Source organism: Athene noctua, chromosome 1 (assembly GCF_965140245.1).
Source record: "Athene noctua chromosome 1, bAthNoc1.hap1.1, whole genome shotgun sequence".
NCBI classification, from domain to species: Eukaryota; Metazoa; Chordata; class Aves; order Strigiformes; family Strigidae; genus Athene; species Athene noctua.
Window position 1 is genome coordinate 133194768 of NC_134037.1, and position 25585 is coordinate 133220352.

General features: G+C 47.5%; 1 protein-coding gene across 1 annotated transcript; it reads right to left on the reverse strand.

Annotated features, from left to right (window-relative positions):
- Positions 1 to 280: 280 nt before the first annotated feature.
- WDR3 (WD repeat domain 3) lies at positions 281 to 25542 on the reverse strand. The gene is made up of 26 exons (XM_074896813.1): positions 25268 to 25542; positions 23573 to 23782; positions 22641 to 22759; positions 20829 to 20907; positions 20381 to 20476; positions 19846 to 19956; positions 18759 to 18860; positions 18556 to 18653; positions 17190 to 17285; positions 16625 to 16855; positions 15127 to 15220; positions 14652 to 14753; positions 12513 to 12598; positions 11306 to 11441; positions 10543 to 10599; positions 9398 to 9498; positions 9176 to 9287; positions 8926 to 9060; positions 7097 to 7147; positions 6422 to 6487; positions 5512 to 5604; positions 4904 to 4951; positions 3184 to 3227; positions 2595 to 2723; positions 1730 to 1823; positions 281 to 1026 (listed from the first exon to the last, which is right to left on the reverse strand). Exons 1-26 carry the CDS (start codon positions 25436 to 25438, stop codon positions 871 to 873), a joined length of 2817 nt encoding a protein of 938 aa, XP_074752914.1. The 5' UTR covers positions 25439 to 25542; the 3' UTR covers positions 281 to 870.
- Positions 25543 to 25585: the final 43 nt, after the last annotated feature.

The window sequence follows — 25585 nt, forward strand, 5'->3', positions numbered from 1 at the left end:
AAAAACTTGGTGACAGCAGCAGAGACTTGCTCCCTTTATCCTGCCCCACTGCCCCCACTGTGAAAATAAATCATTTTATCTGATACAGGACAAGTACAACATCGCAACAATTCAGTGCAACTCTAAAAGCTGGAGCAGCTACAACGCAAACAACCCACACTTCTCGTGATCAGTCTGCCAACTCTACGGAGCAGCACAATCATGGATGGCAGCCCTTCTGTTTCCTCCCACAGGTTTTATTCTCTGGAAATAAAAAATAAAATCTCTTCGAGAACTGACACACAGGGCAAAGGAGTTGAGGCTTTACTAGCGAAATACCAGGACAAAACTCCATGAACAAAACTGTCTCATAAAGCACATATAAATATGCCTTTAATAGAGTGTGGCCATGTCTGGCAGAAATCGTGTAGCTCTGCCCAGAGGCTCCAAGCGCTGCCACAAACCACCAGCAGGTATCAGAACAGCCTCGAATCTTCGTCAGCTGCCTTCCCTGGCACGGGCAGTCTCACCAGCAGTCCACATGCTGGATTCATTCCCTTGAGTCAACACTGCCAGAATGAGCCCATTTCTTCCACAGGAGAAATCAACTCCATTTCTAACGGGCATTCCTCTGGAGGAAAAGCAAGTATCTTTGACGGCCACCTCAGGAATAGTTCAAATACATATGTATGCAGCTGACTACAGAGTTTATCTCAGACACAACCATGCTGAGTCAGGGTTATATGCTGGGTTATACCGCACAGGAGGGAACAGACTGTGTCCTGCTCACCGGACATCATCACAGATGTTCAGCCCCAAGAACACTTCCACAGCCAGCACTGAGGTTACAGGACCCTCCATCCAGGTGCTCTGGGTCTTGGGCAACAAATGCTAGAGCACTGCAAGAACCATCTTCTCTTTCTTCTTCCTCTTCTTCTTCTTCTCCTCAAAACGGTCAGTAGCGTCAGCAAAAAATGTCACTTCATCCTTGGCCTCGATCTCCCTCTTCAGGAACTGGAGCCCTGCCATGTTGAATCCCAGCACGTCCTGTGGAGACAGACCAGCACCATACTGTTGGGCACATCTCAAGCTTGTGAGGGTCCTGCCCTGGCCACCCTCTACTAAGAAAGGACAAAACCAAGACAACCCACAGATTGAAAGCAATGTTATTTAAATGTACACTTCATCTGAGCAGAACAGTCCTGCACTCTGTTCCCCATTTCTCTCTTCAGAGCAGCTATAATCACAGAATCACCTAGGTTGGAAAAGACCTTGAAGATAATCTAGCGGCCATCAAGCATAGCTACACATACAGAAGCTTCTACAGCATTTAGAGATGGGACTATTTTTATTCCCACTGTATTTTCTGAAAGACAAGTTGCTGGCAGGCACCTGAAGTCACCTCTGGGAAGATGCACAGTCTGCATTATTTGAGAGACAAGTAGCCCACAGAAAAGCCCAAGAGAAATAGTTTATTTACCTCCTACATATTTAGAAACTAGTGAGCCAAAGCCCAAATATATACATCACAGAAAACCAAGAGTAAATGAGGGAGCGAACACAAGCTCATCACTTGGTAGTCTCACATCAGGGGGAACATAAAGCAAAGGCAGCCTATTTGCACAGGAGGGAGGTGAAATGGGCTCAGAACCCCAACCAACTTTCCCACTGGATGCTACAGAAAACGCACACTCCCAGATATTATTCCTGTTAGTCCAGAACCTGGGAAAGGGGAGGGTGCAGCACTCACCCGGGCCTCGCTGACTCTGGAGATGGTGGTTTTCTTCAAATTTTCTATTACCGTCACCAGCATGTGGTTGCTTGTGATCTGCCCAAAATGTATTCTGGGAACAAAGCAGGCAGTGATGTATTGCAGAAGAACTAAACATCAGAAAGTCCCTCTCCTGAGCCTCTCTATGTTCTGGGCATGGATTCTTCTTACATTAGGCCTCCCCAGACCAGCCATATATCATGGGCATGGACAAATTTATCTGGAAAAGCTATTTTCTGAAGCTTCTCTTTAACATACGGTGGTTCAAAGGGAAGGTCTCTCTGCGGGCATGGGCTCTACAAGGCCTCTGTGCCAGTCAGCAGTGCCATTTTAGCCTTGATGCAGGATCTTTCCTGCCAGTGAGACTTGGGGGACAAGGACCAGCAACCCCATTTGGGCACATCAGTCCACTGCATCCCATTGGTCCGCTCCCACACCATTTGCTGCGGGCTGCAGTGATTCCTCACCTCCTGCAGAGATCACATCTTTATTCCCAAGGATGCTCCCCAGCAGCTTCAGACTCAGGGACACAGGAGAAAGCCCAAATGTTCCCCACACTCTTACAATATGTTCACAACAAGCAGCGTCATTTCAGTGGCTCCAGGAAAGAGGGTGTATTGCTCAGCTCTGCGCTGTCTCACAGCACTGACTCACAGCACAGCAGCAAGGAGTTCACGTAACTGACACAAAGGAGTTCATGACATGCACCAGCACGAGTGGCCCAGAGGAACCAGTGGGCCCACTGCTGACCAGAGCCCTCTAACGGCTTCCTCAGGTCCAGGTTCTGGACAGGAATAGCAAGACTGAAGACTAGCAGATCTGTCTGGGCAGATTAAGGACTCACTTGAGCAGGAAGAGGAGAGCTCGGCACAGGAGTTCAACTTCTGAACCCTGGTGAATGTATTCATTGAAGAGTCTGAGCAGGTCAGGGACATAGGAGAAGGGCAGCACCAGGAGAGACTCTTCTAGCTCGCTGGGGAGAAGGCAGAAGGACAGAAGCATTACTCTCAGCCACTGTGCTGCTACAGATGAGCAGGAAACACTTCCATGTAGGTAGGTTCTGGTACAAAAGCTGTGCTAAGCCTTCCACACTGCTGGTCTGGGACTGCCCAGCTCATCCACACAGCCCAGGCCAGCAGACATCTGGCACAGGGAACAGCCATGCTGTCTTCCATCCTCAGCATCCCCAAGCTGCTCTTCTCAAACACATGCACCCCCAAGCAGCCAACCCACGTACACAAGATTCAGCCAACACTACCCATGGAAGGAAAGATTTCCATACCCCAATCCCACGCACGCTCCAAAAGAAGCTGCCAGCAACAGTAACTCCAGACTCGCTGGCACTGCCTACACCCAGCACCAAATCCAGTCCTGGGCCAGAAATCCAGTAGTCAGTCACAAATCTCTTCAAAAATAAGGCTCTTAGGACTCACCTTGACTTGACCTTCTTGAAAACTTCTAGCACATACACAGAAGGCTGTAACAGAGCAAAGTGTATTTTTTGCAGTCAGAAATTCTCACAAGTTCAGTGAAAACTATTGTGTACTAGCATGACATGAGTGGGTAAAGGCATGAGCTCTAGCCTCCAATACCTGGACATTTAACTACCATACACAATTTTCTCCTTGTAAATTCTTAAGGAATAGAGGCAGAGTCAGTAACTGCTGTACCAATGACACCGAAATAAACCTGGGCAGCTACAACACGGCCCTGCCTTGCTCAGAGCTGCCCTGCACAGGCAGGGATTGAGGGTCAGGAAGCCTTCATGTGCTTCCAGTTCCTGCTTCTGAGTCAAGGCAACACAGCAGATACACTGGGACAAGTGTTCCACAAGCAGAGTCTCTCTCAAGGAAGAGGATAAGCGACTGTCAGTGCATGAAGTACTTCTGTTCATGATCTGACATGCTGAATGCTCATCGTGGTCAATTCACCACATAACAGGGCATGTCATACCTTACGGCTGTGTTTTTACCCAGCAGCCTAGCACTTGGACTAGCACATTCTTCCAAGACTTTGGAAACAAGTTCAGATTCCCTTTTCTATACAGTGGGATTCAATCAAACATCACCTGCCTCCAAAGAAATTGCTAGCTACTAAGCCAAGGGATTTCATTCATCCCCATTCAATCTATTTAACTTGCTATTAAAAATGCCCATGTTGACAGCCAAAGGGAGAGAACAGCTCTGGCTAAGGGCTGAATGATGATGTCACATGCACAGTGACAGAGGCTCCCAATTGTACATTCCAGGGGATCACAGAATCATCTAGGTTGGAAAAGACCTTGAAGATCCTCCAGTCCAACCATCAACCTCACACTGACCGTTCCCAACTCCACCAGATCCCTCAGCACTGGGTCAACCCGACTCTTCAACCCCTCCAGGGATGGGGACTCCCCCCCTGCCCTGGGCAGCCCATTCCAACACCCAACAACCCCTTCTGCAAAGAAATACTTCCTAACAGCCAGTCTGACCCTGCTCAGGCGCAGCTTGAGGCCAGTGCCTCTTGTCCTATTACTTGTTATTTCATTAAAGAGACTCATCCCCCCTCTCTGCACCCTCCTTTCAGGGAGCTGTAGAGGGCCATGAGGTCTCCCCTCAGCCTCCTCTTCTCCAGACTAAACCCCCCCAGTTCCCTCAGCCGCTCCCCATCAGACCTGTGCTCCAGACCCTGCACCAGCTCCGTTGCCCTTCTCTGGACACGCTCGAGTCATTCAATGGCCTTTTTGTAGTGAGGGATGCTCAGGTTATTTTGTCTTAAGATGGCACAGCTCCTCCAAAATAAGCTATCACATGGCAGCTGCAGCCTCCCAGCAGCAGGAACATGTGCCCTACAGCACAGGAAAGGTTTGAACTACCTTTCCCATATCTTGGTGAGTACTGTAAATCACCACTGGCTCATGATAATGTACAGGATAAGGCCATATCTACCGTCAGGTTTATGTTTAACCCTGATGGGGTTAAACTTTTGTAATATACATGCAAGATATAAAAAAAAAAACAAAACCGAGACTGTGTTCCCTCAGCACAAGCTGAGTTTTCATTTCAAGTTGAACCAAGTGGTCCTCCTTCCTCACAGCAAGCCAGTCCAGCAAATCAACTGGCCCCACTCCAGCTGGGAATGGCCCACAGCCTAGGGCCTGGGCATGCCACTTACTGTAATATTTCCATAGGCACGAAGGATGGGATTGACAGGAAAGGGAACCTGCAGACACAAAATGGGTTAGAATGAGGCAGGTGCATGCGTACAAATGCACATTCACAGAGAAAACTTCAACCTTCTGTAGAAGAGAGCTTTTATCAAGTGTCTTCCTGCAATCCCCACATTTCTACCCTTCCCAGAATGTCGCTGAAGGCCTCATTTGCAGCCACTAGACAACCTAATTTTCAGGCATACATGGCTAACTCAGCCATGTATGAATTTTCTTCCACTTCTTAATTGTCACTTTTCCTCCTTATATCACAGCCCCTTATTAAGCAGGAAGTGTTGAGATAAGGCAAAGAATAGGCTTTGGGATAAATCTGCAGCAGCAGGTTCTCTCAGGGACAAAACTTACATCCTACTGTGACTTTAAAAAGGTTGTTGGAAAGAACACACCACCATCCATGACACAGAGCACAGCGCCAGTTTGTTCTCCAAAAGATTTCAGCAAATCTCTGCTATTTCCAGCTGTCCCAGTTTTATCTGCATGCTGAGCCCTTCCACCTGAGCTGGAAGGATACACCCAATACAGCTTGGCATTGGTACATTCCTCAGTCTTTTACCTCTTTTCCTGCAGCTTTGCATATGGCCTCGTGTTCCTTTAGTTTTGCCATCTCTTCTCTGTACAGCTCTATAGCTTCCATGATCCGCTCAGCCTGTGCAGTACAAGAACAGCACATCAGTGACACCACCCGAGCCAGAGCAAAGCTCGAGTCCAACGGTACAAACGGAGGTGGAAGCAGAGGGGCTGACACAGAAAGATAACCTTTCTCCAGACTGCACCACTGCCCTAAGCCCAGCAATCACGTCCTGAAGACGCTAAACACCATCCACATTCCCCCCTCCGCCACTGCCTGGGTGCTCTCTGCTGCAGCTTCAGTTGTTGTCTTGACATTGAACTCCACCCCTTTGCAGCACAAGCCAGTGCACAATTCAGATTAAGGATTTCCTCTGTATTTACAAGAGCACCAGACTGTTGAAATCCATGGCTGTGAAATTACCCACCCCACCCCTTCCTGGTACACCTCCCACTTCGGGAACCACAATACATTTCCACCCTCCACAGATGCTGACAGGACCCAGCAGCCCTTTGGGGAGAGGCCTGATGCCTAGAGAACATCCCAGCAGCCTCATGCTCCTCTGGGCTGCAAACCCCAAAGGGCAAGAGCAGCCCCATCTGTCCCATGTGAGACAGGCAGGGAAAGCTGCAGCTACAGGACGCTCACACCTCTTCCCTGCAGAGATCTCAGGGGGAGATAATCCCCAGTGCGTGACAATCCCCAGTGCGTGACTCTCCAGTCTCCCCGTTGGCCGTGGAGCAGGACAGGCTGCTCTTGCAGGCAGAGGCAACCTGCCCTTACATGATGGCACAGGTTACTCTTATTAAAACTGATGCTTCGACCCTGTGGCAGCCCCACTCCCCAAGAGGCTGATAAGGCACAAAGCAACACTGGCAGTCCCACGCGATCTTACCGCTTTGATGGTTTCAATAGTCTTCTTTCCCGCCAGCCCTGTCTCTCCTTGCGTCTCTCCAGCCACCTACAAGACACAGAGTTTGCAGCTCCCTCCTTCCGCACCTGAGCAGCCCCTGCCTCCCCCCCACAGGCCATACTATGAAAAACATCAGCCCCATTCCCTAAACTGGGGATTTCCAAGCTCTTCGTCAGGAAGAGGCACTGTACTGTGCTAACACTGAGCTCTGGGAGGCAGGTAAACACAGCTCTTCTGCCAACAGAGGCCAAGGGATCCAATGAGTGTCAAAACAGCACAAGCTTCTGAGCAAGAGAGATGAGGCTTCCCCACCTGCCCTGCACTCCACGGACCCAGAAGGAGGAGTCAGAAGGCAGCCCAGCCTTGGAACAGAGCTGGCGTGGACCTGAACTGGGGAGATCAGAAGGGCAACAGCCCAGCAAAGCTTCAGCACCCACAGCTATTATGTAGCAGTTCAGTCGGCTCCACACACCCTCCTGAACTTGTCTGTAGGAAGTGCCAGAGACAACTGCAGCTTCAGCAGCACCTTCCTCCCTGCACCTCCTCAAAGCAAGAAAATTACCAGTCCTCTTCACACCTTTTCTATGCTTCTTACAGAAACAGATATTCCAGACTTTGTACAGTCAGACTGACACACGCCCAGATGGTGTAACTCACCACAGGCTGCTCTTCCTTCGCCACGCTCTCTTCATATTCAGCTTCTCTTTGCTACAGCGGATGAAAACACAGCATATTAACACAGGGAAGCAGGCAGCAAACATGGGGACAAGTTCCTCCCAGACCTGTTGAGCCAGGGAGCCTGCAGCTTTGCACAGCCCACTGCAAAATCAGGACAAATCAGCAGAGATCAGCCATGTCAGTGCAAAATGCCTACTTTGTCCCTGACCCCAGCCCCATGCAGAACTCTGGAATCTCCTAGACAGAAAGAAATCAAGGTCTCTGCTCTGGATGCAGGAACAGTCCACCAAGCTGAGACAGACAACAGCAATTCAGCACCAAACCTTCCACCAGGCACACAGCATGGAAAAAGCAAGACTAGAAAAGTCCCAGGGTTGTGCTGGCCTGCCAGATGAAAGAGCCTCCTCTCTGGCACCTCTCACATGAATAGGGTCCCATCATAATTCACTATCAGTGTATTCATGCCCACCTTGTTACTCAAACTGGACCCAAAACACACTTTTCTGGAATCTGGAAAATGAGCTGTGTCTGTCTCTCCTTTTACCACCATCATTCCTAACACACCAGTAACCACTGGGCATCAAGATGCTGCCTCTGGGTCACCTCAGCTCTCTGCAAACAGGCTGGCACAGAAAAACAAATTTATCGCAGATTACACATCCACTCCTGCTTCTACATGGTTCTAGATACTTCCCCACTGTGGTCTGAGAACTGCTTTAAGAAGGGCAGAGCGAGCCAGACCCCTCTGAGGGATACAGTGAAAAGACAAGTTATAAATTGTTCCAAGGGAATTTCCAATCAGAAGCGTGAAACAAATGCATCCTCCAACCCCAAGGGTGGTTCAGCTCTGGAACAGGTACTCAAACAGCCTGGAAAATCCATCTCTGAGCAGTCTGACACAGATTTAAGGTTATCCTGCAGTGAGCAAGAGGTGGGACTACAGACCCCCAGAGTTTCCTTCAGTCCTTCGAGTCTCCGACTCACAGAATCACCTATGTTGGAAAAGACCTTGAAGATCCTCCAGTCCAACCATTAACATCACACTGACTGTTCTCAACTCCACCAGATCCCTCAGTGGTGGGTCAACCCAACTCTTCAACCCCTCCAGGGATGGGGACTCCCCCCCTGCCCTGGGCAGCCCATTCCAACGCCCAACAACCCCTTCTGCAAAGAAATACTTCCTAAGAGCCAGTCTAACCCTGCCCTGACGCAGCTTGAGGCCATTCCCTCTTGTCCTATCACTTGTTACTTGATTCAAGAGACTCTTAAATTCCTCACAATACACACTTGAACGGAGTAGAAGGGGCTTCTTCCAGCATCCCTCAGCTCTGGGGCCTGTTACTGAGGTGGAACAGACCTCTCACAGCTGGAAAAGGGGAAACCAAGGTAAACTGCATTTAACAGGAGCAGTGCACTCCATCACTCCACAACAGCACCTACTGAACTGCCTCCAAAGCACACTTGAGTTGAAAGGAACACAAGAGAATAAGGGAAGATCAAAGACTGTAGTCAGTAGACCTGTAGAAAACCATGGCTACAGAGGAAAGTCTGGGAAGCAAGAGAGAAGCAAAGCAGAGAGCAAGGTAGCCAGTCACCTACAACACAGTGCAGGCAGGCAAGCACCCACAACATCTGCAGTGCTGCCTCCAGACAGCTCAGGGCAACAGCTCCGTCACACAAAAGATGCCGGTGAACGCTGGGCACCTCAATTAGTAACGAGTAAGTCTGCCAAGCACAGGGCCAGGCTCTTCCACCCTGCAAAAGGAGGAATCTGGAAGTTGCCTTTGGCAGAAGCACACAACTCTCACCATCTCCCTCTCCTCTTCCAAAACAAGGGGCTCCCTGGTCCTTTCCCAGAGGCGCAGGGACTTGTCGTGGGATGCCGACACCACGTAGTCTCCATTGGGACTGAGTGCCAAACACCACACCTCCTGGTGATGCCCCTGCGTGGGAGACAGAAGAGGTAAGACACCACCACCCCCCAGCTCCCAGCCCCCGAGGGAAGCGCTGCTCACACGGGGATAACGCTACATCACAACAGTCTCCAAAACTTCCTACCTCCAGTGTCTGGATGTGCTCAAATTTATCCGCATCCCACTGCTTAATCTTGCCGTCCTTTCCAGCCGTGAAGAAGAGATGGGATTTTGCCACAAACTGCAGATACATCACGCTGGAAGGGAAAAAGGCTCAAATTCACCCCACCTGGGGAACGCTGCTGGAGCACAACCCCCTGGAGATAAGATAGCCCACAGCCCAGAGGTGCTGGAGGAATTGCCTGACCTGTCATCATGGGCGAAGAGAGAGCGGTGACAGTCCCCAAAATCCAAGCCCCAAATCTTCACATGCCTGTCAGCAGAGCCAGTCGCAATTAGAGTCCCATCCTACAGAGCAACAAAGAGAGAGGAGGGTGTGGGTAGCTGGCTGGCAGCACCACGAAAAACTGCTGCTGGACCAGTGACTAAGCAGTGCTGAGCAGGCAGATCCCTGGCTCCCAAACCAACACCCTCCTGATCCCTCCACCTCCTCTCACCAAGGCAGCCTGTGCCTGTGGTACCAGCACAGCCAATTGACAGCACCCTGGCTTTTTTGTGAATTTGGCATTTAAGACCTTAGCTATATCTTGACATTTCTGGCTTCCCATTCCAAGGGCAACCCAGAACGAACAGGTCTTATGAGGAGCCAGCTGAGGGAACTGGGGGAGGTTAGTCTGGAGGATGCTGAGGGGAGACCTCATGGCCCTCTACAACTCCCTGAAAGGAGGGTGCAGAGAGGGGGGATAAGTCTCTTGAACCAAGTAACAAGTGACAAGACAAGAGGGAATGGCCTCAAGCTGTGCCAGGGCAGGGTCAGACTGGCTCTTAGGAAGTATTTCTTTGCAGAAGGGGTTGTTGGGCTTTGGAATGGGCTGCCCAGGGCAGGGGGGGAGTCCCCATCCCTGGAGGGGTTGAAGAGCTGGGTTGACCCAGCGCTGAGGGATCTGGTAGAGAACTGTCAGTCTGAGGTTAATGATTGGACTGGATGATCTTCAAGGTCTTTTCCAATCTTGATTCTATGATTCTGTGTACAGGCATGAAGAGGCTGCTCCACCTCAGCACCTGCTCTCTGCTCTCACTAACCAAGAATTCAGGCTCCTCTCAGTCAGTAACTTTAGCAGACCAGGCTGTACATCTTAAGATGAACCCCCACAGCATTCTGATTTCCACTTGCTCACAGAACACCCTGCTCAGCTCTGTCACGACCGCTACTGTGCAACTGCTCACTGTGAGGGATAAGGAAGATCTTGGTGTGTCCATCAAGAAACTGCCAAGTTGGGAGCAAGGAGGTGATAAGAAAGGAAATCCTAGAGGACTTGCTGCCAGCAGAGGTTCTCACAGCCACTCCTATCCCCACAGTCCCGCCTAACACACAGCCCTAAGGATACTTACACAGGAGATGTCCATACACAGCACTGGCAGCTTGTGTCCATACAGAGAAAGGAAAAACTGAAGGAGAAGAAAGGCATCTCAGTTATGACAGGCTGGATGAAAATCCCACATGCACACATGAAAATCCCTAGCTCCAGGCTAGTTCTGCTCTGCCTCAGGAGCTCTGTCTTTCTAGCACTGCCCCACTTTCATTCTTGCCTGGAACACTGCTAGCAGCAGGGCCACGATGGCAGAGCTGAGAGCAGGGTGAGGCACGCACGCAAGCTGAGCTAACTCTGGTGCTCATCACCACTGCCTATGGAGTTCCTCTCTGTTTCTCTTTGCCTGTCAGTACTGGTCCATCTTGTGACAATTCCCTAACATTGTGCTAATATACAACTCATAAAAGCACTGCTCACAAGGAAGATTCTCCTCCCCCAGACTTTGCCTCTGCTTTGCCCTGTTTAACACCACATGGGACACACCCACCCACAGCATTACAGTGCCTCACATCTCTGGAGCACCACCACACCCGCAGGGTTTACAGCAAACCTTTCCACCTGCAAGTTCACAACACTTTCCAGATGAAAAATGGATTTTTTATCCAGTGCGAGTCAGCCATGGTGCTGTCAGGTTCACTAACGAACAGGGACATGAAACGGGAGGCATGGTCTCTATTTGATTCTTACTAACGTCCCAAAAAACCAGACACTTTTTCCTATGGATTCCTGCTCTGCCAGGCTACAATTACATCACTCCTTGCACAGCCCATTTGGTCACGTACCTTGAGTGTGTCAACGTAGAAAATCTTCACAGTGCAATCCAGTAAGGAGACAGACAGCAGCTTCTGGTTGGGGCTGTACCGCACACAGAGAACATCTTCATCCAGCTGCAAAACACGCACGTGCTTCACAGAAAGCCTGGCAGCAAGAGGTAAACACCAACTGTTATCCCAAACAAACAAGTTGGGAAGAGGTATGAATACAACTCCAACATTGCGCCTTGGGAAAGCAAGTTCATTCTAACATGCAGCATCTCATTCCTCGTTACAACCTGAGCAAGACAGGACTTGAAATAAACACAGCACTGCAGGCTGATACACATCACTGATAAATTTACTGCTTAATAATGATCTGGAGGCCGATCCTGTGATTAGAAGCTAAACTCACACACAAGCAAGGGGTCAGAACGTGGCAAATGCCCTTCCCCAGCTAAACTCAGACCTTCACAAAACACCAATGAGCTCACTCTTCTCCACATGTTGGAGAAGGTGGCCAATGGTATCCTGGCTTGTATCAGTAATAGAGTGGCCAGCAGGGACAGGGAAGGGATCTTACCCCTGTACCCGGCACTGGTGAGGCCGCACCTTGATGACTGGGTTCAGTTTTGGGCCTCTCACCCCAAAAAGGCCATTGAATGACTCGAGCGTGTCCAGAGAAGGGCAACGGAGCTGGTGCAGGGTCTGGAGCACAGGTCTGATGGGGAGTGGCTGAGGGAACTGGGGGGGTTTAGTCTGGAGAAGAGGAGGCTGAGGGGAGACCTCATGGCCCTCTACAGCTCCCTGAAAGGAGGGTGCAGAGAGGGGGGATGAGTCTCTTGAGCCAAGGAACAAGCGTTAGGCCAAGAGGAAACGGCCTCAAGCTGTGCCAGGGCAGGGTCAGAGTGGCTCTTAGGAAGTATTTTTTTGCAGAAGGGGTTGTTGGGCGTTGGAATGGGCTGCCCAGGGCAGGGGGGAGTCCCATCCCTGGAGGGGTTGAAGAGTCGGGTTGACCCAGCGCTGAGGGATCTGGTGGAGTTGAGAACGGTCAGTGTTAATGGTTGGACTGGATGATCTTCAAGGTCTTTTCCAGCCTTGATGATTCTGTGATTCTGTGTTCCACATGCATGTATGTCATGGACACTTCTTACAGTGTACCACAAAGGCCAAAGCACCCATCAGTGACAATGGATAAGTGCACTGGAATGTAGTTTAGAAAGGTTTCTTTTCTCACCTTTTCTGAATACTGCTCTCATCCTTCACAAGCTCAAACTCCCAGAACTTGACACATTTATCAGCACCTCCTGTCACAAAGCCACGCTGCAGGGGAAAATGAAGAAATGAAACCGGTTTTGGTATAACCCAGAGAAATTCTACAACAAGGAGGTTTTTGAAATGTCCCACATTCCTACAGTATTAATGATTAACTGGACCAGGAGCACTTGCTCTAGCTGGAGCATGCATTACCCACTGGCTGAGCAACAACTACAATTTCAAAAGCTCTGGCAGACAAAGACTCCAAATGTAAATCAAGACATGGACTGAAACTTTGGGACTGAAAGCAGCCCTCTCAGCTGCAAGTAATGGTGTGCTTGTGTTTTGTGGGCAAGTTGACACTCTCACTGTGACTAAATGACACATACCACCACCCCACAAGCACAGCCTTCAAAAGGATGCCCAGTTCAACACTACCCCTTTTACATTAAGAACAAGGGTAGAATCTGCCACATGTGTTTTAATCTGTAGGGTGAATGAATCTCAGGCAGGTTATTACTTGTTATGATTTTGATCCCACTAAAAACCACTCCAGCTTCTGGTGCAACAGGACCATGTAAGAAAAATAAGAAATACATACACAACAAACAGAAGAAAGTGGAAACTTGTAGAAACCAATAGGAACCTCAACTGTGGTAACGGAGAAAAACTGATACAAGGAGTGAAAGACACAGATTTCTACGGCCAGGGTTAGGCCAAATAGAGTGTGTGCATGTATAATAGGATCATTAAAAAAAATCAGTAGTACTGATCCATTTCTAGAGGGAAGTATGACAACTACTGAACAGCAACGCTCAGTAAACATGGGTTCAGTAAACATTTCTCATCTGTTGTCCTCAGGAAAAAACCACATACCATAATCACATTACAAGACAGTGCTGAAAAACTGCTCCAAAACCTCACAAGGCTGTCAAAAAGCAGCTACCTGTATCAGCCATTTATAAATCAATGGTTCAGATCCCCCAAATCCAAGTTTTCATTACAGATGAGAATGAGGTACTCTCTAAACTGTTGATGCCCATTCTCAGCAACTGCAGAAATACTGGGGGAGATCCCAGAAGAAACTAATATAACACCATAACTCAGACAAACAGGCAGGCCAAGTACTGTGAGCATGGTCAATAGAAAGAACAGGTAACTGCAGTTTCCATCAAACAAAGAAAGTAAACTGAATATGGAGAAAAAAACCTTATGGAAAATTAATTTGATGGGGATTACCCTTTTCCTTAAGATAAAAGCTGTAGTTGATAATAGTAACAGTGGCATGCCTCTTGGTCTTGTAATTTTCATTGCAAAACAAGGATAATACAGTTCAACAGAGCACATACTCCATGGATTAAAGACCAGCTAAGAGGTTTCAAAGCTTAATTTTAAATATAAATATGAGAAATAATACCTAATAACTTGACACTATGCTGCTTACAGATTTTATGGATTACTAGAAAAATAACCAATTAAATATATCTATATAATGTCAGAGTTATTCAATCTGAAAAAGAGTGCCCAAACAGAACCAAAACATTAATTTATACTTTTAAGAAGCAAAAATCTAAGACCCACATATATGCCTTCTGTGAAGCAGTGCCCCAAAATGGGCTTTGAGGGACACCATGGATTATTATCTGAATACACATTCTCACTGCAGAGCTATCACCAAAAAAGCAAATTCGGTCCTTGGATGGATTCAGAAGTCACTGGTGTAACTCCTATCACACAGTGCACCCAAATCCTGGGGCCACCAACAAAAAAGACTAACTTAAAAAGTACCACAAGAACAACTAAGAGCCTGGAAAACACATCCTGCAGGGTCACAAGTTCAACCCAAAGACCATCAGAGAGACAGAGAGGGTGATTTGGTCACTCAAGAGTGCAACACAAAGAAAAAACATCAGACTCACTGCCATGTGCCACACAACTAGAGAGATAATTCATCAAGCTGTGCATGGATCCACAGTTAAAAGTTCTTAGATGCTACCAGGTGCATCCTTTAGGATGAGGGGCTCCCACACCCCCACCAGCAGTGTAAACACAGCACTATAGGAAGGAGCTACGTGAAAAGACGTGCAACAGATGGTGCTTAGAAGGGCAGCTGACTTACCTGGTCTGGTGAAAGAGCAATGGACCACACTGCCCCATCGTGAGCATTAACTGTCTCCAGCAGACTCCCAGAAGCCAGGTCATACAGCTGCAGCTTCCCCGTCTGGGGAAAAAGAGATGTCACACAGGTTAAATCAGCCCCTCTGCCTTCATGACACATGTGGGGTCCTAGCAGAAGAGCTCCCCTGCCACCCATCTCCCAGACAGCCACCTTCATTAGATGCCTGTTACACACAGGCGGCCGAAATCCTGATCTCCACCAGGGACTTCCCAAAGCTCTCCCCAGCTGTCCAGCTCAAGCCCAAGAGTCTGGGAACAGAGCAGAACCTGGCTGTCAGAAAGGTTTTTAACCCCTAAAACAGAGTGCTCCAGGATCAGGAGATGAAGTATGTTTTCTGTAGGGCTACCTTAATGACATTTTCATAAGGTGTTTCCAGACCTGGGCTGTCTGGAGCGCAGAGGAGGACTCTAATTACCTTGGTGCCAACAACGACCTGCCGGTCTCCTGGGACAAAGAGTGAGCAGAGCGCATACTCACAGTCCATTGTCCGGATGCACTGCAAGGTCGATCTGTGGACAAAGGCAGAGGCTAAAATGCTCTTCTCACACACCAAGGGAGACATGCTTCAGAGTGGCCTCTGCCCACAGCTGTCTCTTCAGCTGGGGCCAGAAGACACACCAACATCACCCCATGACCCAAATGCTATCCAACATTACTGCTAAGAACATTTTCTGTAAAAACACACCATGACATAGCCCGCCATCATGACTTATTGCTGTTATGAGTGAAAGGGAATGAAAGGGCTCAAACAAATGAATTTCTGACAATTATTAAGACTAAACTGTGATGTGATGTATGAAAGCTTTGCTTGTCAGGCTCCCTACATAAATCACTGATAGAAGACTCAAGGCCTGAAGTGGACACTTGAGCAACTCAGAGAATGGGAAAACTAAGAAGGGGGCAGAGCGGGCAGGGCTCGAACAAAGAGACACAGAGACCCTATTATAGGGATGATTCTGCTGATTTAGGAAGGAAGCACCTGGACTTCACAGCACACACTCTGGATAGAAGGTCAGCTAGCAAACACTTACTTCTTCCCCTGACCACCAAAGACCCTCACCTTATTTTTACAACACATGCTCGGACTACGTAAAAGAATTCCAGGAACTCATTATCATAAGACATCCCTTTCTACGAGATCTAATGAATATATATGATTTGTGTGTATATAAACTGATGCCCCTTGCTAATTCTTGGGAGCCCTTATGGCAGAAAACCCCCAGGGCGACCCCAGCCCTGCTAATGAAGAACACCTGTTTAACAGTAAAGAAACTTTACTGTTGAGTCAATTTGTTTGTTTCATGAGGAAGGACATGAGGAAGGAGCTCATGAAACATCATGAGGAAGGAGCTCCTGTTCTCAAATGGCAATTCCTGTCGTTCAGAAGAGGAAGGAGGAGTAAAGATAGCATACTCAAAAGAAACAGAGCTTGAAACCAGTACCACTGAGGAAATGCTGGGACACCACTCTAGATCAAAACAGCAGCCTACTCAGTCTAATACTAGATCCTTCAGAGATGTCAAGAAACCCACATGTTCCCGAAAGTACGAGCAGTAGTTTAGGGTAAGTTAGTACCTCCTATTAAAAAGAAAGAAAAAAAAAAATTCAGCCTATACCTGACTGCTATGTATGTATGACTTTTGTTTAGAGGTTTGTCTTTCCATATCTGCCACTAAACTTAGCCTCAGTGCTACTTTACAGCACCAAACTCTAGGAGTTAATTAGTCATTTTTAGCTCTACAGCTTCTCTGTTTCCCTAATAAGGAAAGAAGTGAAATAGTTTCCTATTTTTTCACTATTTTATATTTCTCCATCATCCCATCTTAGCACTGCCTGTCTGAACACAGCATCCCTGAGGCCTGGGAGACTGCCACACACAGGGCAGAGGGGACGGACACAAATGGACTGCGTACCTGTTCCAAATCTTTACAGACTCTGCAGCTGCTGAAAGAATGGCAATGTTGTCAGAGCTAAAAGCCAATGTCCTGACATCAGTGCGGTGGCCTCCGATGGTTATCTTGGACGCACGGACAGCCTGCGGGACTTGAGCCAACAGGTTCAGGTTGTACAACTCAATTATGTTGTTCTGGAGCAGCAGTACAATCTTCAACTCTCCTTTTGGTGAGAGAATCATGTCAAATGACCTGTTTGATTAGATAAAATCAGAGCTATACACAGGGGCAAAAAGACAAAACAGAGGAGGGATCCAATATCAAGAACAACCGAGAAAGAGGGATACAGAGTGCATGCCACAGGCAAGTGCACACTAAGCCACAGAGGTGGGCAAAAAGGGGAGGGGACCACTTGTAGAAGAGGTGTGAAGTGACTGGAGATGATGGTAGGCCTCTTCCCAGCTCCCAGCTGAGCAGATGTGGAGGGGGAAACTTCTTCCACCTCTCCCCATACTGAGCTGTGCAAAGCTTTCCCCAGGTAGCTGCGTAACTATGGCTCAGCCTCTGCCACAGGCTTTCCACTCACTTGATTTTAGAAGAAGCTCTGATGTTAGTGACCCGCTGAATCTCATCCTGCAAGTTCAGCTCCACACTGCTTTCAGGCTCCTCTTCAGAGTTCTGTCTAGAAATATCAGATAAGAGTCAAATAACCCAGCACACCCAACAGTAACGCAGAGACAGAGAATAACATAAGGAAACCACTTAAACTGCAGAAAAACAACTGCCCTCTTATCCAGCAGTGCTAATTACATTTAAGAACAGGGTGAGACAGTGAAGTTCATGCTGGTATGCAGACTACTAAAAAACTGCCCTAAAAAAGGCAGCCTCCTCTGGAGCCAAAGCATTTGAACAAGGCACATTAGAAAGACGGATACAGAAGAGACAAAAGAAAGCTGTGTTTGAGAGGGTGATCAGCTTCTGCTCATCTCCTACCACTCACCAAAAGTCCTCAGTCATTGCCAAAACACAACTCCAGATTTACACACCCTGTGCTTCAGTTTCTACCCTGGAGCCAGACCTCTCCCTAAGGGCTGTTGTGAGGCACCTGTTAAGTGCCAGGATACCCAGAGAGTCACTTAACACGAAGTAAACATGTAGAAAGATCTCACCTGTATCTCTGCCTGCTATAAAACAGAAGATGAGCTATCAGAATCACTCTGACTTCTCAGACAAAACTCTCATTCCTCTATGTCCTATCAAGGACTTTATTTGATGCACCAAACAGTGTAAATATGAATGTGAGGTAGAAGCGAGAGGCTCTGAAAAACCCATTTTATGTCCACTCCTTTGTACACATTTGCTCTTTTTTCAGGGGGAAGATTCAGAAAGGAAGGTATTTCCTTATGTCCTGGTTCAGATAAGGTAGGGTTAAGTTTCTCCCAAGCAGGGGGAAGAGATCTCCAGCCAGGTTATTCATACCATGCTGATGTCAGGTCCGGGGAAGTTTTCCTTTGTGGCTTTTGTCGCAGGAAGCACGCGGAGCGGGCTGTCTGTACCCATTGCAGTATTTCTCTGTATATCTTTTGTCTTGTTTACTGCTATTACCGTTTATTGTTGTTATTATTGCTATTGTTGTTGTTCAGATTGTTTATTACACTGTTGTATTAAATTTCTCCTTATTTTAACCCCAGGGTTTGTGCCCTACTCGGTCCAAGGGTCAGGGAGGTCTCCAGTCCTGGCAGGGCTTAAACCTCCACACCTTAGTCTCTGGGGGCAGTGTTACTCAGACAAGCACCTAGGATGCACAAGAACAGTGACCCCAAAATACAACAGCTAGCACAGGCGGAATGACCGGTAGATTGGAGTTCAACCACTGTGTTATGCTGCCAAAGGGCTTTTCTAACAGTTCTCTGACACAAACAGCATCCAAACACATCCAAAAGATTGCTTACTTGGCTTTTTTCTTTGCTTTCTTCATTTTCTTTTCCAATTTCTTTTGGACTTCCTCTTCAGAAAGGACAGAGAACACTTCCAGAACAACGTCTGTTCCCTGAAGACATAGCAAGGTCAAAGGCATGCAACACCCTGGCTGGCCCTTACAGAAATTACCCATGGTCTCAAACAGCCTCCTCTACGCAGAGCTCCTGTTACTTACGTGGCAGGCCAAAATCTTGCCCGTTCGGTCTGTGGCAAGAGTAACTACTCGGTCTCTCCCTTCTCGCATGATGGATCCAACTTTGCTGCATTTTACGATGCGCTATATGGAAAGAAGGGGAAGAATTTTGGTCTGAATGGTCAAGCAATCTCCTCAAGGAAACTCAGAAACCTACTAGCAAGGGAAATCAAGAGGAGGAGAGGGGAAAAAGAACGTACAGGGTCCTGGTAGAACAGCTAGCAAGGATAATCTAGGGACAAAACAAGCATTTGTGTGAGCTGCAGGCTTATCTCCTTATGTTTTGTTGTATTTTAGCTGAAAACAATCATCGACAGTCTCAATGGAAGAATAACTTTATTGGCAAAGAGCCATTTAAGAGACAGAGCTGAATTTTTATACTACAAAGGCAGCAGAGCTCAGTTCTTCTGTCAGAAGAGGCAGAGAAGGTGAGAACAGAGACTCTTGAACAGGTGGTTGAAGGGAGAGAAATCCTCTGGAGAGGAAGTTGGAAAAGTATTTAACAAGGTAAGGTATCTACCATAACTACAAGCAGTCTGAAATCTGAGCAGGACTCCCCAAAGCTCCACCAGAAAGACAGATTCAGTGATGTCTCCACCAGCAGCACAGGTGGGGATGGCTTTCTGCAATCGAATCTCACAGCATATTTCATTATGGTGCAACTCTGACCTCTCAGCTTCTGCTACTGGGCTGCAAAACTGAGCATCAGCACTGAACTCAGCAGCTGTCAACCAGCCAGTAACTATTTCATCACCATGTTGTTTGATGGAAGAGCTCTGTTAGCACTGTCAAACTCTAAACATTTGCTAGTCCTCCCCAGACAGAAAGCAAAGAAAAAGCTTTCGGTGGAGAGTAACATCTGTATGTGTTTTGGCACACATACTGCTGCTGAGGAAGATGTTACAAAGCAAAACAAGAATCATCACATTTTCCCTCCAGGCTAAATATGACACTTGGGGTATAAACCCAACACAGAGAAGCAATGTGTGAGTGACTAAAACTCCTGCTGGCATCACACAAATGGGGCTTGACACACCATCCCACAGACAGCAGGGGAAGCTGAGCTTACATCCTCAGGACACTCATCCAACTCTAGGCTCTCATTTTCTTCAGTGTTTTCTTCCAGTCCAGGTGAAGACCCTTTGCTTTTCTTGGATTCTGGCTCATCAGGGTCTTTTACCTGTTCACAGACAGAAAAAAAAACCCAATATAAGGAGTACCTTAGGCCACAAGAGCTACGGTATTCTGGTTTGTGACACTTCCGTTCGCTGGAGGAAAAGCGGTTAGCATATACTGCAACAGAGAAGAGGCCTAAACCATGCCTGTAGGCACCAAACACTCCGTGTCCTTCCCTGCTTATCATCTGGCCAGAAGACACAAGATCCGACACTGAAAATCTTGTTCTGGAAGTGCTCACAGCTTCATTTGAAAGCTGAAGACACAGAAAACAGCAAAGTCAAGAGCAGCTTCTGGACCCCTCAGACAGCAAAGATACCACTTTGTCTCCCAGAACATCAATCAGAATTAACATGTTCCAGTCCCATCTTAGCCCAAAGACAAACAGCTGGGCAAGACTGAGAGGGGTTACAGAGGGGTTATCTTACCTCCTGGATGTACGTGATATCCCACACCCTCAGCTCACTGTCACCACTCCCAGTGATCAGACGCTTCTCTTCGGATATCAAAGCCATCCCCCAAACCTGTCCAGAGGCACAACGTGAGGAATTGGCTTACGGCTACTTTAACTATTGGAACAACAGTAGAACTTTTAAAATTGATTTATTTAAATGGCAATCAATAAGAGACTGGATCTAGCCAGGACCTCCTCCGGGGACATCTGTGTTGGAATTGTCACACACTGTATGGTGATGACAGCTCGTGGAAAGCTTGGAAGTTCCCCATTTGCTCATCTCTAAAGGCTAATGACAAGCAAAACATGTCACAGTGCCCATTTACAACTCCTGAGAGCAGGCAATGTACAAAGTGAGCCATGACATGTAATCCAAAGTCCCTTCCCACAACACACAACAGCTCTCCACACATCCTCTTTACCTCTGTACGGTGTCCAACCAGAGTTTTGAAGCAGTGCTGGGTATCCAGATCCCACCATTTCACCAATGTGTCTTTGCCACTGGAACAAAAAAAGAAAAACTCAAGACATGAGGAAAGATTGCTTAGCAAAGTGGTAGAAATAAAAAAAAATCTAAAACAAGCCACAACATACCACAAAGCAGCTGCTCAGACATTGAATTTCACAAGCTATAGCATAGCTTGTGAAAGTAAAAGTTTATAATATATAAGCTAAAGTACAGCAATACAAAAGTACTGCAAAAGGTTATTTAGCAAGTCATTGAGAACTGCTTCCTCCTCTGGATTCAGCTGCAAGTCCCAGTGTCACACAGTCTCCTTTCTTGCTTATTTAGGATGAGAACAATACTCTTTACTTCAGGTGAGAACAGTAAGCGCCATGTGCTGATCACTTCTAAAGCTGCCTCTAAAACCCCCCTTCACATTCTCAACCCATGCCATGCCTGGGCATTGACCCAACTACAAGAAAAGCAGATTCTTCCATTCTGAACCATGATTTGGAGCTGCTCCTCCTAACAGAGCATTACAGATGTTTCAGTGCTTCAAAGCACCCCCACCATTAGATCTTCTTGAAAACACATTTCTGGCTAAATTATGCTACCCCAATACTACAAGAGCACGTCAGAAAAGTAATTTGAGCATTTATACAGATTGTTTTTTTAGTGTACCCTACAACAATTAATACTCTTTTATTATTCCTGGTAACTTTGTTAGAGCCTGTTTTCCTCAATAAGTATCAAATAAATCAAAATATAAAAGTTACTCCATTACTAAGCTCCCTCAGGACATAAAAATTCAGATTACAAGTGATATTTATTGTTACACAAGATCCAAAAGGTACTTGTAAATTGGGCATATAAAAACATCACAAAAAATCTGTACACAAAGGACTGCAGTTAGCTGCTTGGGCAAAAAAAAACAAACCAAAGTAAAGAAACAAAACTTTGCATCACCAGAAAAACAAGATAACATCTTTACTCTGTTATTTAAAAAAAAATAGAGAGGAGTTCTTTATCGCAATTTAGGCACTGAGAGAATTAAGAATCATTTCTAAAGCTGGCCTGCAAAGACCTGAAATTGCATTAAGAAACATGCATCATTTACCAAACCAACAAAATAATACTTTTTCCATTAGAAACAACAAAAAAAGCACAAGAAACTTGTTCTAATTTTACACTGAACTGATAGCATGCACGTTTCTATCAAGCTGTTAAATGACATTAATAAATTGACTGATATTGGAGTGAGAGTATCTTCTGTCAACCATTATTAAAGCGATAGAGTCAACTAGCAGCTTAGCAGCTCATGTTGAATAACTAAAACTCAAAAAAAGCTATCACCTTTTAATTAATTCCTATAATTACAGCTTACTAGGAAGCAACTTTTCTGTCACATTGCTGTGTGAATTACACATACAGAAGTTAAGTCTGCATAATCCTTCAAGATAAACAGCAAAAATGGTTATGTACATAAAGAACATATCATCACTAATCCTTGTTAAAATAATTCTAAGTTGCTATATTTAGCAGCTAGTTAAACCCTTTTCCAAACACTATTTTTCAGGATAGCCATTACACTTCTGCTTACCACATCTGGATTCAGGCACCAGACTTAAGCATGTAGACGTGACAAAATCATAATCTAAGATGCCAGTGGGTCTGAGATATCATGAGTCAAGAAGGAAAATACAAATAGCTGTAGCACCTTAGGATGTCTAAATTGCAAGTAAACCCATGGCTGCTTTCTGCATCGAGCACTACCCTTAGCCTGGCTCACCTGGTGACCAACAGGTTCTTCTCCTTTAAGAAAAGCACATGAGTGACAGCATCCTTGTGTCCTCTCAGCCGGTACAAACCATTCTCATTGATGACATCCCACACGATGACATCTGTATCCTGGAACAGACAGAGTGTCTCCAAATTTACAGAATCACCTAGGTTGGAAAAGACCTTGAAGATCATCCAGTCCAACCATTAACCTCACACTGACCATTCCCAACTCCACCAGATCCTTCAGTGCTGGATCAACCCGACTCTTCAACCCCTCCAGGGATGGGGACTCCCCCCCTGCCCTGGGCAGCCCATTCCAACGCCAAACAACCCCTTCTGCAAAGAAATGCTTCCTGAGACAGTCTAAACCTTCCCTGGCACAGCTTGAGGCCATTCTCTCTTGTCCTGTCGCTTGTTCCTTGGTTCAAGAGACTCACCCCCACCTCGCTGCAACCTCCTTTCAGGGAGTTGTAGAGGGCGGTGACATCGAATTTTTTTGTATTTGCATTTGTCTCTACAAAATGTCCACCTCTGCTATGAGACTGAAAAAAATTACCTGAGGGTACGCTTTCCCACTCTGAATTGGAAGGTCAGGGTTGATTAATGAAAGTGACATTCCTTCCCCAAAGGATCACTCTCAGACCAATCAATGCACCTCTGTCCTGGCTTGAGCCGCTTTTGCTACTCCTGACCTCAAAGCTTCTTTACTTTGACAGCTCTAATAGTGCCCCACTCCTGTCCTGCAGCACCTGCTGCTCTCCAGCCCAAGGCTCCCCAACTCCCATCACTGTCTTGCAGCCCTAACTCCTCTCACCACCATCCTCTGGCTATAGGCAGAGGCCACATAATCCACTTAAAACACCAAAAATTTTAGTGCCGGTCAGCCTTCTCACAGAACACCTCTATGAAAAAGTTGTTCTCCAGATGTGCAACCCTCACCTTTGAGCCAGATACCAGCCGGCCCCCCAGGTGGTCATACTGCAGGGCTGTAACTGCAGCCTTGTGCCCATTGAAAGTGATATTCGCTTCTCCGCTCAGGAGGCTGAAGACACGGATTGATCCATCTTCATACCCAACAGCCAAGTGCAACCCGTCTGGAGAGGGACAGAGGCAACTGACCTCCTGCTTGAGACCTTTAAGGATAAGAACCTGCAATTTTTAGTAGACAAAGCACATATAGTGTTGATAAAGGACATGTCAGAGGCAGATGCTCAACACAGCAGAAAGAACATACACTGCTCTTCTACTGAACTTCCAGCTGAGCACTTCTTCCACTTTAGAAGTTTCCTTTTCAGTTTCCTGCGCCAAATACACTGCCATTAGCCCCATTTTACAAGGCAGACAGCAGCTATAAGGAAAGTAATTTCTCATAATCAAACAAGAAACTGGTGCAGAATGAGATGTGGAACTCAGAAGCCCAATTTTCTGTCGCTACATTTCAAGTGCCAGAGAGCAAGGAACACTGTCAAGAGTAAGGTCTGAAAGCTTCTTCCTAACTCATTCCCTTTTGTTGGCCTTTCTCAGGTATAGAGCAGAGCTGCTTTTCCATAGACTGCACAAGAACTTGAGAATGATAAATTCATCTCCAAAACAGCACATCAGCAGTCACCACTCCAGTGGCTGCTAAAGCAAATCCTGAATGCAGTCTGTAGCACACAGTAGTACTTACAACTATTTCAGAATCTGACACAAGAAAATATGTGGTAAAACCTTTAAAGTTCCAGCTCAAAAACCCTCTGTGGGATACAACTTTCATTTAGGAAGCCCTGTTCCATATGTAAAACACAAAATCCACAACATCCTTGTCTCACCCAAGAACTTTCACAGTGCTGCTGCCAGTCACCAGCTCAAGAAGGAACAGCTTTCCAGTCTCTGGGGCAGCAATTATCCTTCAAGTGAGGTACCAAAGGCAAATCTCAGAAGCTCAACATGGAGATTCAGCCAGGGTGCCCCCAGAGCTGCAAAAGGGGCACACCCCAGCAAAGAATCACAGACTCATCTAGGTTAGAAGAGACCTTGAAGATCATCCAGTCCAACCATTAACATCACACTGACCGTTCTCAGCTCCACCAGATCCCTCAGCGCTGGGTCAACCCGACTCTTCAACCCCTCCAGGGATGGGGACTCCCCCCCTGCCCTGGGCAGCCCATTCCAACGCCCAACAACCCCTTCTGCAAAGAAATACTTCCTAACAGCCAGTCTGACCGTGCCCTGGCACAACTTGAGGCCATTCCCTCTTGTCCTAACGCTTGTTAATTCATTAAACAGACTCATCCCCCCTCTCTGCACCCTCCTTTCAGGGAGCTGTAGAGGGCCATGAGGTCTCCCCTCAGCCTCCTCTTCTCCAGACTAAACCTCCCCAGTTCCCTCAGCCGCTCCCCATCAGACCTGTGCTCCAGACCCTGCACCAGCTCCACTGCCCTTCTCCGGACACGCTCGAGTCACTCAATGGCCTTTTTGGGGTGAGGCGCCCAAAACTGAACCCAGTCATCTAGGTGCGGCCTCACCAGTGCCAAGTACAGAGGTAAGATCCCTTCCCTGTCCCTGCTGGCCACGTTATTGCTGACACAACCACCCCTCATTGGCCCCCCTCACATCCCGACACCGCAACCCCAGTGACAGCCCCGTTCTTGCCTTCTCTCCCTTCCGCGTGTCCCACACGAAGACGTGCTCGCAGGCCGGCACGGCCACGCAGCGGGCCCGTTCGCCGCGCAGCGCCACGAAGGCCGCGTTGCCCCTGGCGCTGGCCACCAGCCCGAAGAGCGCGGCCGGCCCGTACCGCAGGTACTGCCGGGTCAGGCCCATGGCGGCGGCGCCGAGGGGAGAGCCGGGCCGCGGGGGAAGGCGCTGAGGAAACTCCGGCCCGGCCGCCGCAACCTGCCGCCACACGTGTGGAGCGGGCCCACCCTCCCCGCCAAAACCGGAAGTGCGTCAGTTGGGGGCGACAGCCCG